A 12,274-nucleotide genomic window follows, 5' to 3' on the forward strand; every position below is an offset into this window, starting at 1 on the left:
ATCATCTTAGTGGCCCTCCTCTGGACCCATTCCAAGAGCTCCACAGCCTTCTTGTGCTGGGGGCCCCAAGCCTGCACACAGTGTACCAGGTGGGGTCTCACAAGAGCAGAGCAGAGAGGGACAATCACCTCCCTCTCCCTGCTGGCCACCCCTTTTTTGATGCAGCCCAGGACAGAGTTGGCCTTCTGGGCTTCAAGCTCGCACTGCTGGCTCATGTCCAGGTTCTCGTCCATCAGGACCCCCAGGTCCTTCTCTGCAGGGCTGCTCTCAAGTTTCTTGCAGCTGGCCTTGTTGAACCTCATTAGGTTCTCATGGGCCCACTTCTCCAGCCTGTCCAGGTCCCTCTGGATGGCATCCCTTTCCTCTATTGTACCGACTGCACCGCTCAGCTTGGTGTCAGCTGCAAACTTGCTGAGGATGCACTTGATTCCTATAATCCTATAACCTATGTCATTGATAAAGGTGTTGAAGAGCACAGATCCCAAGACCGACCCCTGAGGGACACCACTTGTGACTGGCCTCCACCCAGACATAGAGCCATTGACCACAACCCTTTGGCTGCGACCAACCAATCAATCCTTTATCCACCTAACAGTGCATCCCTCAAATCCATACCTCTCCAATTTGGAGAGAAGAATGTGGTGAGCGACCATATCAAAAACTTTGCTCAAGTTCAGGTAGACAAATTGGTGGATTTTTGAATAAGTTTAATACATCTCACATATGTATACTACAGGTTAGTAAAGTGTGTGCTGCTATTTTGGAATAATTTGTTTTTAATGAACTATTTCAAGTCTCACTCGTTGGTTCACTAGCTTCAACAACATGCTGTGTGGGGGATACCAATGCAAAATGCTGACTGAAATCATCACCCCGCTTGTCTCAGTTTACCATTAACCACGTCCCCCTGCCTCGGCACCTCCCCATCTCACACATCCCTCCAGCCTTTCTCCCACCCCACCTCCTCCTCTTGCAAACCTCTGGATTGCATTTCTAGCTTATTGGTTTCTTTCACCTCAGTTCACCTTCTGATGGATTTTTAGGTTAAGAAATTGCTGCATTAGAGTGCACTTTCACTTCTTTTGAGCTAAAAAAAATGTTGCATTTCTACAAAATAGTAATACAATCCTCATACTTAGGAAGACCTTGATGTTAATTCTTTAGATAGCACTGCATTCATGAAGATTGTAGGTTGCCATTTATCTGCTTGAAGGTGCTCGGGCTCTGAGAACACTGACTCAGCCAACTTTATGTGCCACGCTAATACCTTCCCCGTGGGGCACCATTTTTGATTTCGTACAACGTAACGCCTGCTCTTGAGGAACAGCGGCGCGGAACCGCGCTGATGACTCACAACGCCCCACACGGAAAAACCCCAAGGATGCAACACCGGGGAGCCCCCAGCAGCCGAGCCTGCAACACAAAAAAACAAGGGGCAGGGGCCGAGGGCGCTGTGAGGGAGCGGGGCGTTCACCCAGGACTGGGGCACCACAAACACGGGGACTCCGAGACGTGACTGACAAAAGCCGGGCGGCATTATAGCAGAGCACCCGCCACGGCCCCGCTTATATAGTGCGGAGCGCGGCGGTGACGTCACCCCCCAGCCAATAGCCGCTTCTGTTTACCTCCGCCCCCTCTCCGCGCCGTAGCGGCCCGGGAGGGGGCGGGGCCCGGCCGCTGGCTCCGCCCCCTCCCCAGCCCCGTCCCCAGCCCCGTCCCCGTCCGCGCCGGAAGCGGCGCAGCGGCGGGCGCGGGCCGGAAGCGGCCGTTGCCGAGGATGAGCCAGCGGGACACCCTGGTGCACCTCTTCGCCGGCGGGTGCGGGGCGCGGGGGGACCTCGGGGCCCGGGCGGGGGCTGAGGGGGGGTAACGGAGCCCGTGAGGCGGTGGGGAGCGGGGGCAGCGCCCCCAGGCCCGCCCGGTGCGGTGCGGTGCGGGGGCCGGCAGCCCGCGGTTGGGGTGCCCCGAGGGGAGGCCGCACGCTGAGGGCCCGGCTGCGGGTGCGCGGCCTGCTCGGGGGCACGGAGCGGGGAGGGGGGCGCGGTGCAGCTTCCGCCCCCGTCTGCAGCGGGCGGGGTGACCGGGAGCGGCCCCGCGCCTGCTGTGAGCGGAGCCCGGCCAAGCTGGCAGCGTGCTCTGGCCGTGCTGGGCAGGGGGGGAGCTGTGCGGGGTCACCGCCAGGCGCCTCTGCTGCCGTGGGGGGCTGCGGATCGGTCTGCTGGAGCCCTCGTCAGTCCTCGGGGGGACCTGAAAAGGAAGGAAGCTCTGTTTCCCTTCGGGCTGCAGGGGAGGTTGCATGCAGCCAGCACTGATGTCTTAATCTGCTGACCCTTGCTGTAACATCTACGTTAAGTCTTTAATTCCCGTTTTCATTACTGAAGCTCTAAGTGATGACATTGCTGTTTTAGCGACGTAGGTGGGGCCATTCTAGGATTTTTTGGTAGCTGCCTAGCTTGCTTCATGACAATTCAACATCAGCTGTCAAACTGCAGTACTTCTGGGCTATTACCGGTTCATGTGGAAGTTGACATTGTATTTCTAATAATCTCTCCTCCCTCTTTTTCTATATCTTTCTGTATCCGTATCCCCACCCAACAGGTTTGGTTGACCATTTTAGCAGTACTGGGCAGGGGTACAGGAGCGGAAGAAAATTGCTCACCAATTTCTACCTGATTTGATTTCTTAAAAGTAATTTTACTCTGTTAGTTTTTTTTTTTGAGAATCTCACCTTTCTCTGCCTCGTAACTGCATGTCAGTTGTAAATGTGGCTGGTATTGTGTAACAGAAATACTAATCCTGTGTTAAAAATAACTAATTCAGTACTTATTTTGGAATGGTGGGCATATGACGTCTAGCACCATCAATGAGTTGAAATGGTGCTTCTTTATTTCTTTAGAAAAGGAAGCTCTTCTAAGTGATTTTGCTGGACTGGTTCATGCATCAGCCAATACATCAACAAAGTACTATTTTCACATGCAGTCCCCACCCAATGCACATCTTAGACTTTCTTGACTTTAAATAGATTCTCTGAAGGTGTACGTGTAAGCATAACAGCAGTCCCATTCAGAAGCAGAAAATACATAGCATGGGAAGAACATCACTCTTGTTGGAAATAAGGTGGAAAAATAAGAATTCCATGTTAATAAAAGAAAAAGTGTTACAGCCTTTTACTAACATGTTCCAAAAAAGGCAGTTGTAACTGCTACAATTTGTAAGCAATTAGTTCCATGCACTAACTTTAGGACATGTCTTAGGACATTTAAACATAGTTTTCTAGGCTGTTTGCAAAACCACCATCGTGCACTCCTTCTAACTGTACAGTGATTGCAGGGAGCCTTCCAGAACGGATCAGCAGTGGACCTGGAGTTCAGTTTCATGCTGTGACACATTTGCAGCCACTTACTTAGCTCATATTTTATCCCAATGAACTTATTTGTCAGGATCTCTTTCCACAAACTGTGTAGCTACCACCCAGCTCCATCTGCTAATCGTATCTCATCCTTGTGGGGCCATAGCTGGGATGCCTGTAATGTTGGATCCTGACACAAAATCATATTTCATGGGAAGCTCAACTTTCCGCTGAGGTACTCGGTTGCATCGCTCCGAACTCACCCTTTTCAGGAGTCAAGCTGTTGATTGTATTTATGTTGTCTGTTTTTCCATTTGGTAGTCAGATAACCACTGTTGTCACTGTAGACAACGCGTTGGCCGTGTAAACTCAGGTGCTTTTATTGCAGAATCCCTGTAGTGGTTAAAATAGTCAAAATTCAAATAATCCACTTAAGATAGTTAGAATTCTTTAGAAAGATAGATACTGTACATGTGAAAGACTCCTGGATTTTTCTTTATTTCAGTTAGGAAGATATTAGTTAATAACTTAGAGTGTAGGATGGTGATTGGTGGTGTTTTTTTGCCTTTCTAACTGCCTGTCAGAAAATAGGCACTTGACCTGTAATTGAGTTACCAAGCACCTGGACTCCCTCCTTCCTTAAAATACATTCCTGGCATAACCCTGAATGTCTTTGAGAACTAGTTCTTCCTGTTGTGAGGCATAGGAGAAGGTTAGTGCCTTTCTGCCTCAACTTTAGGTTAATTTTGTGTTTAGGTACTCTACTGCAGGGGGGGAAAAAAAAGGCAATTCTTTCTTGAAGCATTGAGTAGCTTGGCTTTTGCTCCGTGGTATGACCAAATTGCATGAAAATAGCTATATCTGAAGAATTGTGAAGCTAATGTTTCTCATATGTCCTTCTAGTTGAGTGATGTTTTCAGCTGTCAAGCTGTTTTACTTGATACAAATGTCACGTTGTAAGTATTTATTTGTCCTAGGTCCTAATTGAAGCTATGCTCTCGGCGTTAGTGTTTGTTTTGGATAATGGAAAGCAGTGATGCTTGTTCCCCTCATGTTATTTTTTCCAATTTTCACTTGTATGTTTTTGTATGTCAGCACATCAGGGGGATTTCATTTTTACATTGTTAATTAGAAACAGGTTTGATTAATATTTCTTAGTTTAAGGAAGTTAAGTTAAAATTGTTATTTTTTAAAACTTCAGCAAAAAGTATAATCTGTGAACAAGGGCGCTGTGGGCTGCTGGTACTCCTAGCCAGTGTATTAATGAGAAAGATACGTAATGTACAAGTGTAGCAGTATAATAATCGGAAACCCCTGGAACTTGCAGATTAGCGAGATGCATTCTTGCTGGTTCTGAAAATTTTATTTCCCAAAGGTCTTAAATTCCTTCTCAACAGAGGGATACTGTAGGTTTGATATTCAGACCTGCAACTTACCTGTTGATGTGCACGCCCATTACTCTTGTGCTGTAAGATGGGTCTGTGAACTTGCTGGCAGTCTGGGGACCTGAATTCGTGGTAGGTGGTAAAGAGATTAGAAAGCATTCTGCTTGCAAGTGGCTCGGTGTTTTCCTGATGGCTTTTTGAGATCAGTTTTCTCACTGTTTATCTTGTCAGTCAGTATTTGCAGGGAACTCTTTCGTAGAGGAAAGAGAAGCAGCAGGTAAAGTACATGAATGAATGTAGACCCAAGATAACGGGGTCGAGGGTTATCTCCGAGTCTTTGAGGCCGCAGTGCCAAATACAGTGAAAGGTGAATCTAAGGTAAGTGCTATGCAGCCTCATCCTGGGCTTGTGTAAAATAAGCAATTACCTAAAGGAAGAGAAGCTGGTGGATCTTAAACAGCGCTAGTTACAATTATAGGTCAGCTGTACCAGCGCTACTGGGAATATTAATCCTCTTGGGAGCGTTTGCAGACAGTCCAGTGGCTGTAATGCTGAGACCCTCATCCACACCAGAGCTGTCCCTGCTTTCACTGCAGGGGTGTCCACACGTAGCAGCAGACTGCAGCCCACAATTCTGCACAAGGGCAGCGACTTCTAAGCAGGTACTCCCAACCTGAAACACCAAAAGGTTTTCTTGTCCAGCTGTCCCTGGAAATAAATCCCTTGATTTGAATGCTGGGCAGGATTAGCTTATGGAGCATATGCGTATTTCTTTCCTTGCATATCGTCACAGTAAGAGAGGTTGATCTGGGACAAAGGGTTGACTTGTTCTGGGGATCTGTGCTGAAGTGCTAGCAGAGCGTAAAGCCAAAATATGTCCAAATACATTAATCAGGTGAGGTGATGGTCTTCTAAATACACATTTGGAATCAAATGCACTTTTTTTTTTTTTTTTCCATGGGTGCTCTCTGGATTAGGCTTGTGTTGCAGTCTTCCGAAATTCTTCTGTCCAAGAAATAGCAAGTAGAGACAACTGTTCTTGGTTTTGCTGTAAATCTGTTTTGAGTTTGTTTGGTAGCTATGTGTCTACCTGTTTTGCTGAGTGCATCGGCTCTTGTGCTGTCTTGCACGTTTCAAGCTGAATATTTAATTTTCTGACTTGTCTGGGTTAGTAATGGTCTTTTAATCTTCTTTTTTTCCCCATGTGTTTTTTTGTTGTGTTGTTGTTGTTGTTGTTTTTTTTTTGTGGATTTACTTTAAGTTAATTAGTACCTACAGGGAGATTATCATGCCCTTATACAATCAGGTGTTTCTGATAAAAGTCAGCTTTCTTATAAGCACTTGGCAAAGCTCACAAAGGCTTGTAGTAAACACTGATTAGAGACAAATGTCAAGTTTGGGATAGGTAAGATAACTAGGGTCTTTCATGACATTCATTAGAAATCAGTTTTTACAAAATGATTTTTTTTTTTCCAGTTTGGAAGCTTTGGGATTAAGGGCTGGGTCTGTGTCCTGGCTTACACGTTAGCAAAGTGCCTTGCCTTGCTTCAGGAGTTAGCACTGTGCCCTGTGTTGCAGCACAGTGCAGAACTTCAGGTGACTCTCACTTGCCGACTGGCCACCTTTGGGCAGGGACGCCTCACGCTCTGCCCTTTCCACTTGCAGTTTGTGCTCCGTCAGCAGGAGAGTAGTTGCTTACCCACTTTCTCTGGTGAAACTCAGCTAATCTTGAAGAAAAAAAGTTACATATTTGTAACTGTTTTTACAAGTCACAGTTAGTAGGGCCCAGCACTGGAGATGCTGAAGCTCTGGTATTGTTAGGTAACAGATTTCTGGAGTAGTTTACAAAATCCCACGTGTGGTAATCAGAAGAGAAATAAATGTCACTATTTTCTAATTTTTGGGAAATGTTTTTCTGAACTGTGCTACTCCCTAAATTGTGTTAAACTACAAATAACAAAAAAAAAAAAAAAAAAAAGCCTGAACCAACCAAGCAAAAAACCTAGATTTGATCCTGGGAGGAGGGCAGCAGGAGCGATAGTGATGATCTGCTGGCAATTTATAGAGCACTCCTAAGCTGGAGCTGGAGGCTGCCTGTGCCCGGCATGCCAGGGTGAGGAGCACAAAGAAATAGCTGTGTCTTTCACAGTACTTCCATTAGTATGTCAAATAAGCAAGGCTTGAAACATATTTTTAAGTAAAATACTGCTGGTGGCAGAACACCTGGCATGTTCCTCAACAGTTGCTTATTTTTACGGGTCACATAGTTACTGAGTTGTCTCTCTTTGTTTATCTACAGGCTGCTCACTGAGGTTTCTCATGAACAGATTATTTTGCCAAGCCTTGCAGTATTTACCTTAAAATTCAAGTCAGCTATGTAAGTCGGTGTGGTTCCCGGATTATCCTTGCACTTAGTGGATCAGTTCTAACTTGGATCTTGGTACTACTAAGCAAGGCTGGTTCCTCGGTGTTGCGGGGGGGGAAGGGGAGGGTTCTTCTACTTCTTAGACTTCAGGTGCCGTCTCTGTTGCATGAGGGTTTTTGAGGGCTGGGGAAGTGAGGTATCACATTTTGCCAGGAGTGGAGATTCGGGACTTTGCAAAGACATGTGAATGATATGGATCCGCGCAGTTCTTCACAGAACTTCTCCGCTTTCTTCATTTGGAAGTTGCCATTTGAGATCTTGAAAATGGGGAGGGAAGAGAATTATAATCCAGCCTAGCACTACTGACAAGTTCATCTGAGACATTTTATCTTGTTTAAAGAAAGAAAGCCAACCCCTCGGTAAGAAGCAGTGCCCAGAGTGCTGATCACTGGAAATCATGATGTGAACGGCAGCAATCGGGGCAGGCAGCGAGTGCCCAGCTCTCCCAAGGAAGCAGGTGGTCAGCTGCTCCTCTTCCCTGGGGGTAAATGGCTCCTTGTCACGGAGCAATGCTTCAGAAGGCAGGCTTGAGAAGAGCAAGCATGGAGTAGCTGCATGTCTGCCCTCTTCCCTACCAGTCTCATAATCCACTGCTGGGGGCCTGCTCGTAACGCAGCTGCAGGGAGCGCCTGACAAGAGCTGCTGCAGTCAGCCAGCCTTCGGGGTGGCTTGGGTGTGCTGCAGGGGAGCGTGCAGCTTGCAAGCTCAGTGTTAATCTTCAACTTCGGAAAAATTTTCCAGTGAGGAGTAGCTGGAGCCAGAGGCATTAAAGGCTCCAAATTCCAGGCCCCGTTGCTGAATGGGGGCCGAGTTTTCTCCTGCTCGTTTCTTTCCCCTTCCGTAGTATTTATCATCACACAAATATAAACCCTACCACGTGCTTTCGCTTGAAAACAAGTCCTCATGTAACCTGCCTGAAATCAAATGCGGAAAGATCTTAGTGGCAGCAGGCTCCGGGGGATCAGAAGCAGAGGGGTTGCAAGAAAGGAAACAAACCCTGAAGCCGGCTGCCTGTGTTGCCTGCACACTCACATTGCCAGGCAGCACTGGCTGCTGTGGAATCGCAGGAAGAGCAGTGACTTGCTCAGTCTTGAAGACACACTTGAGACTATAAAAGCTCTGTCAGGCTGTACCGAGGGCTGGCCTGCCAGTGGCTCTCACATGGTATTGCATGTCATCAACCCAAACGTGTCAGGGGTTTCTACTGCTTGCAACACTGGCTAAAATATTTTGCTCCCCTAGTCTGTGTATTCCTACAACTCCTGTTTTAAAAATTTATTTGTAGCTGAATATTAGGAGAGCAGGCAAGCAAAATGCTTGTTCAGTGATGCTTTAAAGATACTACTCTGAAAGCTGTGTCGGTCTGTTACTGGACAGCATGCCAGGACCAGACCTCCATCTACCCGTGAGACTGCACTTCTTCAGACTCGCAAACTTAATTTCTTTCCTCAGACCTTGAAAGAGGGCAAACTTCAGTGTAATGTTGGAGTTAGGGGTGGGACGAGATGCCTTCATATTCTAGAAGTAGGCTCTCTCTAGGTTGCTAATTCAAACAGACCATTAAGAGAACATCATCAAACATAATTCTTAGCAGTTGCTTGGTACTATCAGTTCAATTCATACAAACATCAGCCTTTTAGGATGTGACACTGTACTAACAACTGCCATTTCTGGTGTTGTTTGCAGCAGAAAAGAGCTGTACTTGACAGACTCTGAAAGCTCCTTTTCCATGAAAGCCTGCAGAAGTTCTTGAGTCCCAGCTATTCCTTCTAATTTGTACTGAACTCTCCTTTGCATTTAGGAAGACGTTGTTTAAAAAATACTGATGAACAAATCTTGCAGCATTTAAAAGTTTGTTTCAACAAGCTAGCTGATAGTTATCTTATTCTCAGTGCTTGTCAGGGTCATACACCAGCTCTTCTTACTCCTTCAGAGGAGTGAATACTGAGCCCTTTGAGTTCAGTGCAAAGTATATTTCTGTGGTTGTTAGTGGATTTCAGACTGAGTTGTAACAAATGAACACCCTAATATAAATCTGTTGTTTAAAAAACAAAACAGAAAACCAATGAGTGCATACCATGTCTAGGTCGTAATTTTAAGAAGTGTATTTGGCAAAGTCAAGAGAACATGGGAAAAGGTTCAAGGGTAGCATTTATTTTCATTAACAGTGAAGTCCAAGAATTTGGGGTTATCTTTGGAATCAAAATTTGTGGATTTGATATTTTTCCCTCAGAGGCTGATGTGGTCGTAGTTAAACAGGAGTGTGGGTAATTATTAATTAGCCTGTGAACAAGCACCAGAGAAGCCCTCTGAAGAAAGCTGCTAAAAGGCAGCGTGTCCCTGGCTGTGCTCTCCTTGAGCAGGCTGGGAATAACGCCGCTGGTAGCGTAAGGCACGCACAGCTTCCTGTGGCCTTCTTACAGAAACAAGCGGCAGACTTCTGGCTTCCCAGATTGAGCCCTACAGGGAGCTGTTCTTGGAACCAAGTGTGCCTTGCTGTACGGGGCAGGAGTTGGGAAGCACTCACAATCATTGCTGTTGTGGTACCACGTCCAAAAATACGAAGGGAGTTTGTTAATTTCAGTGGTATAAAATTGCCACGTTACAGTTTTTAGCAGCTTCCCTGTGTGTGTGGTGCATAAATCTGTTCTACCCTTAAGGATTTTTGGCACCTCTGTTGTGGTTGGGAGCATGCTGAACATTCAAAAGAAGTTAAAATTTACCACAGGAAGTTAAACATTGGAGATGCTGAGCTAGTTTCCCAAAGTGATTTGAACAGCATGTGATGAAGACTGTGCACCTTCACTACTTCAGAAACTCTTTTTGTCTGTTCAAATTTTCACTACACATTAAGCGATTAACAAACTGACTGAAGTGTGCTTGCGTTCAAGGGCAAGTAACCACAGTTATCACGCACATTACAGTTATTACGCACATTACAGTTATTTCTTCCCATTTTGCAATTCAGCTGTGTTCAGTATAACATTAATTATACATTATTGTATTCTCTTTTTTTTTTCAGTTTAGAATACGCTGATCCTCTTTCTCTTTGCAGATGTGGAGGTACAGTTGGTGCAATTCTGACATGTCCACTGGAAGTTGTGAAAACACGGTTGCAATCCTCCTCTGTGACTCTATACATCTCCGAAGTCCATCTCAACACGGTGAATGGTCCCAGTGTCAATCGAGTAACTAGAGTTTCTCCTGGACCTCTCCATTGTTTGAAGTGAGTGTGCATGGGTAGTAGGTTTCTGGTTGGGCTTTTGGGGAAGGATTCACACTCTTATGCCTATTATGATGTTACTATGAGATGACTGCACATTTTGCTGTTCAACTGTATCACATTCTGTTTTTCCAAATGTCTTTCATGTGTCAGTTTGCACCGTGAATTAGTCAGAACATACATCCCCTGTAGGACTCACGGACCCAAACTATATCCTAAAAACTCACTGGGAGCAATGTAATGCTTAAAATTAGAATAGTTCATTTGGAAGAGACCTACAAAATCATCAGGTCCAACTCCCTGACCACTTCAGGGCTAAACAAAAGTTAAAGCATATTATTGAGGGCATTATCTAAGTGCCTTGTCAACACTGACAGGTATGGGGCACCCCCTGCTAGGAAGCCGCCTGCAGTGTTTGACCACTCTCATGATAAAGGCGTTTTTCCTAATGTCTGCAGAACAGAGGCAAGATTCCCTTCACTCTGGGCGACTCCATCTTGCCAGTGACGGGAAGGTGGCTTCAGCATTTGGGTATAGGAGGAAAATTTCCTTCCAGGAAAGATGTGCTCCTGCTTTTTGCATTAGGCAGACTCAGACAAGTGTAAGAAGCTACTGTTATCTGTAATGAATCAGTGAGAAGTAGTTTGTAGGCAACCCCTTCTGGCAGTTGCAGTGAAGGATTTAAGGGTTTATCAGGTTAGAGCACAGCATTTATTTAAATGGAGCTTGTACCTAAATAGCATGTTAGACAGAAGGTTTTTCTTAGTCTGGAAGTCTTGATTGAGAGTTTTTTGTTTGTTCATTTGTTTTTTTTGCAGGTAAGTGTCTGATGGGTGAACATGTTGGGAACAAGTATGTGAGTGGGTAGGGCTCAGGTTGTGACAAGGAAGGAGAGCTCCATCTGAAACACTGGCATTTGCCTTACTAACTTTCTCATGGTGGAAGCTGAGCAATTCAGCTTCTTTCCTGAATGTTCTGGATTTTCTGCCTTCTACTTAGAAATGAGTCCAAATAAATTGCAGGAGGATCAGATGTTTTTCATATGCTCCTCTGATAGAAGCCCTAAAATGCCTAAAATAGGTTGTTTTTCTATCCGTCTTTGCAGGAAACAAATTCAGAGTGCGGTAGAGGTAGTTCATGATGAACTTCATTGCTAGGGCTGGCTTTTTTTTTTTTTTTTTTTTTTAAATTGCTACTACACGTTAATTCTTGATCCTTCGTATGAGAATATGTATCTGCTGTTCCTTTTGTTCTTTGCTTAGATGTGTTTTATTCCTTGTAAGTATCAAATTACTGAAATGCCAAGTAACTTCTGTAGGTTTCAAGTTCTTTGAATACAACAAATATGAAAAAAAATAAAAATCCCAGATGACATGGCAATGTGCTGTGTCTGTAGAAATATGTAGTTGTAGAACATAATTATTTTAGGCCTCTGCTTTAAGATACTAGGGATTTCAGTGGATTTAGTGGGGAACTCAGTTTGGACCTCCGTCACTTATGCCTTTATCGATATTTGATGTTTTCTGATTTGTAGGTTAGGGTTTGGTTGTATTTTCTCACACCAAATTCAGTGCAGTGTTCCAAGGCTCTCATGAGTGAGCTTAAAGTACTCATCAAAAAGCGAGTTGAATTAGGCAAACGCTGTCAGAATTCCAGTTAGCTAACTGTTGTGGAATCACTTCTGCATCCTTAGTGTCAACAGAGGTGACTTAAAAGGCATCTGTGCCAGGAAACAAACTGAGAAGAGCTAGTGCAGGTGACTGCATTCTCTGGCAACAGAAGCAAATTCCGTTATTCCTAAATATCTGTTGGGCATATCATGTTGCTGATGCCTGTTATATCTAACCTCGACTGAGTTTAAACCAGAGGTCTTAATAATGGAAATCTGACCG

General features: G+C 45.2%; 1 protein-coding gene across 2 annotated transcripts in view; it reads left to right on the forward strand.

The window, feature by feature from the left end:
• Positions 1 to 1,707: 1,707 nt before the first annotated feature.
• The window catches only part of SLC25A36 (solute carrier family 25 member 36), a 33,342-nt gene continuing 22,775 nt past the window's right edge, over positions 1,708 to 12,274 (forward strand). For both annotated transcript variants that reach the window (XM_084528687.1, XM_084528688.1), the window contains exons 1-2: positions 1,708 to 1,818; positions 10,215 to 10,385. In XM_084528687.1, the coding sequence (XP_084384813.1) occupies positions 1,778 to 1,818; positions 10,215 to 10,385 (212 nt within the window). In that variant the 5' untranslated portion in view covers positions 1,708 to 1,777. The remainder of the gene's footprint in view (positions 1,819 to 10,214; positions 10,386 to 12,274) is intronic.

Source organism: Aythya ferina (genome assembly GCF_964211825.1).
Source record: "Aythya ferina genome assembly, chromosome: 9".
Lineage (NCBI taxonomy): Eukaryota > Metazoa > Chordata > Aves > Anseriformes > Anatidae > Aythya > Aythya ferina.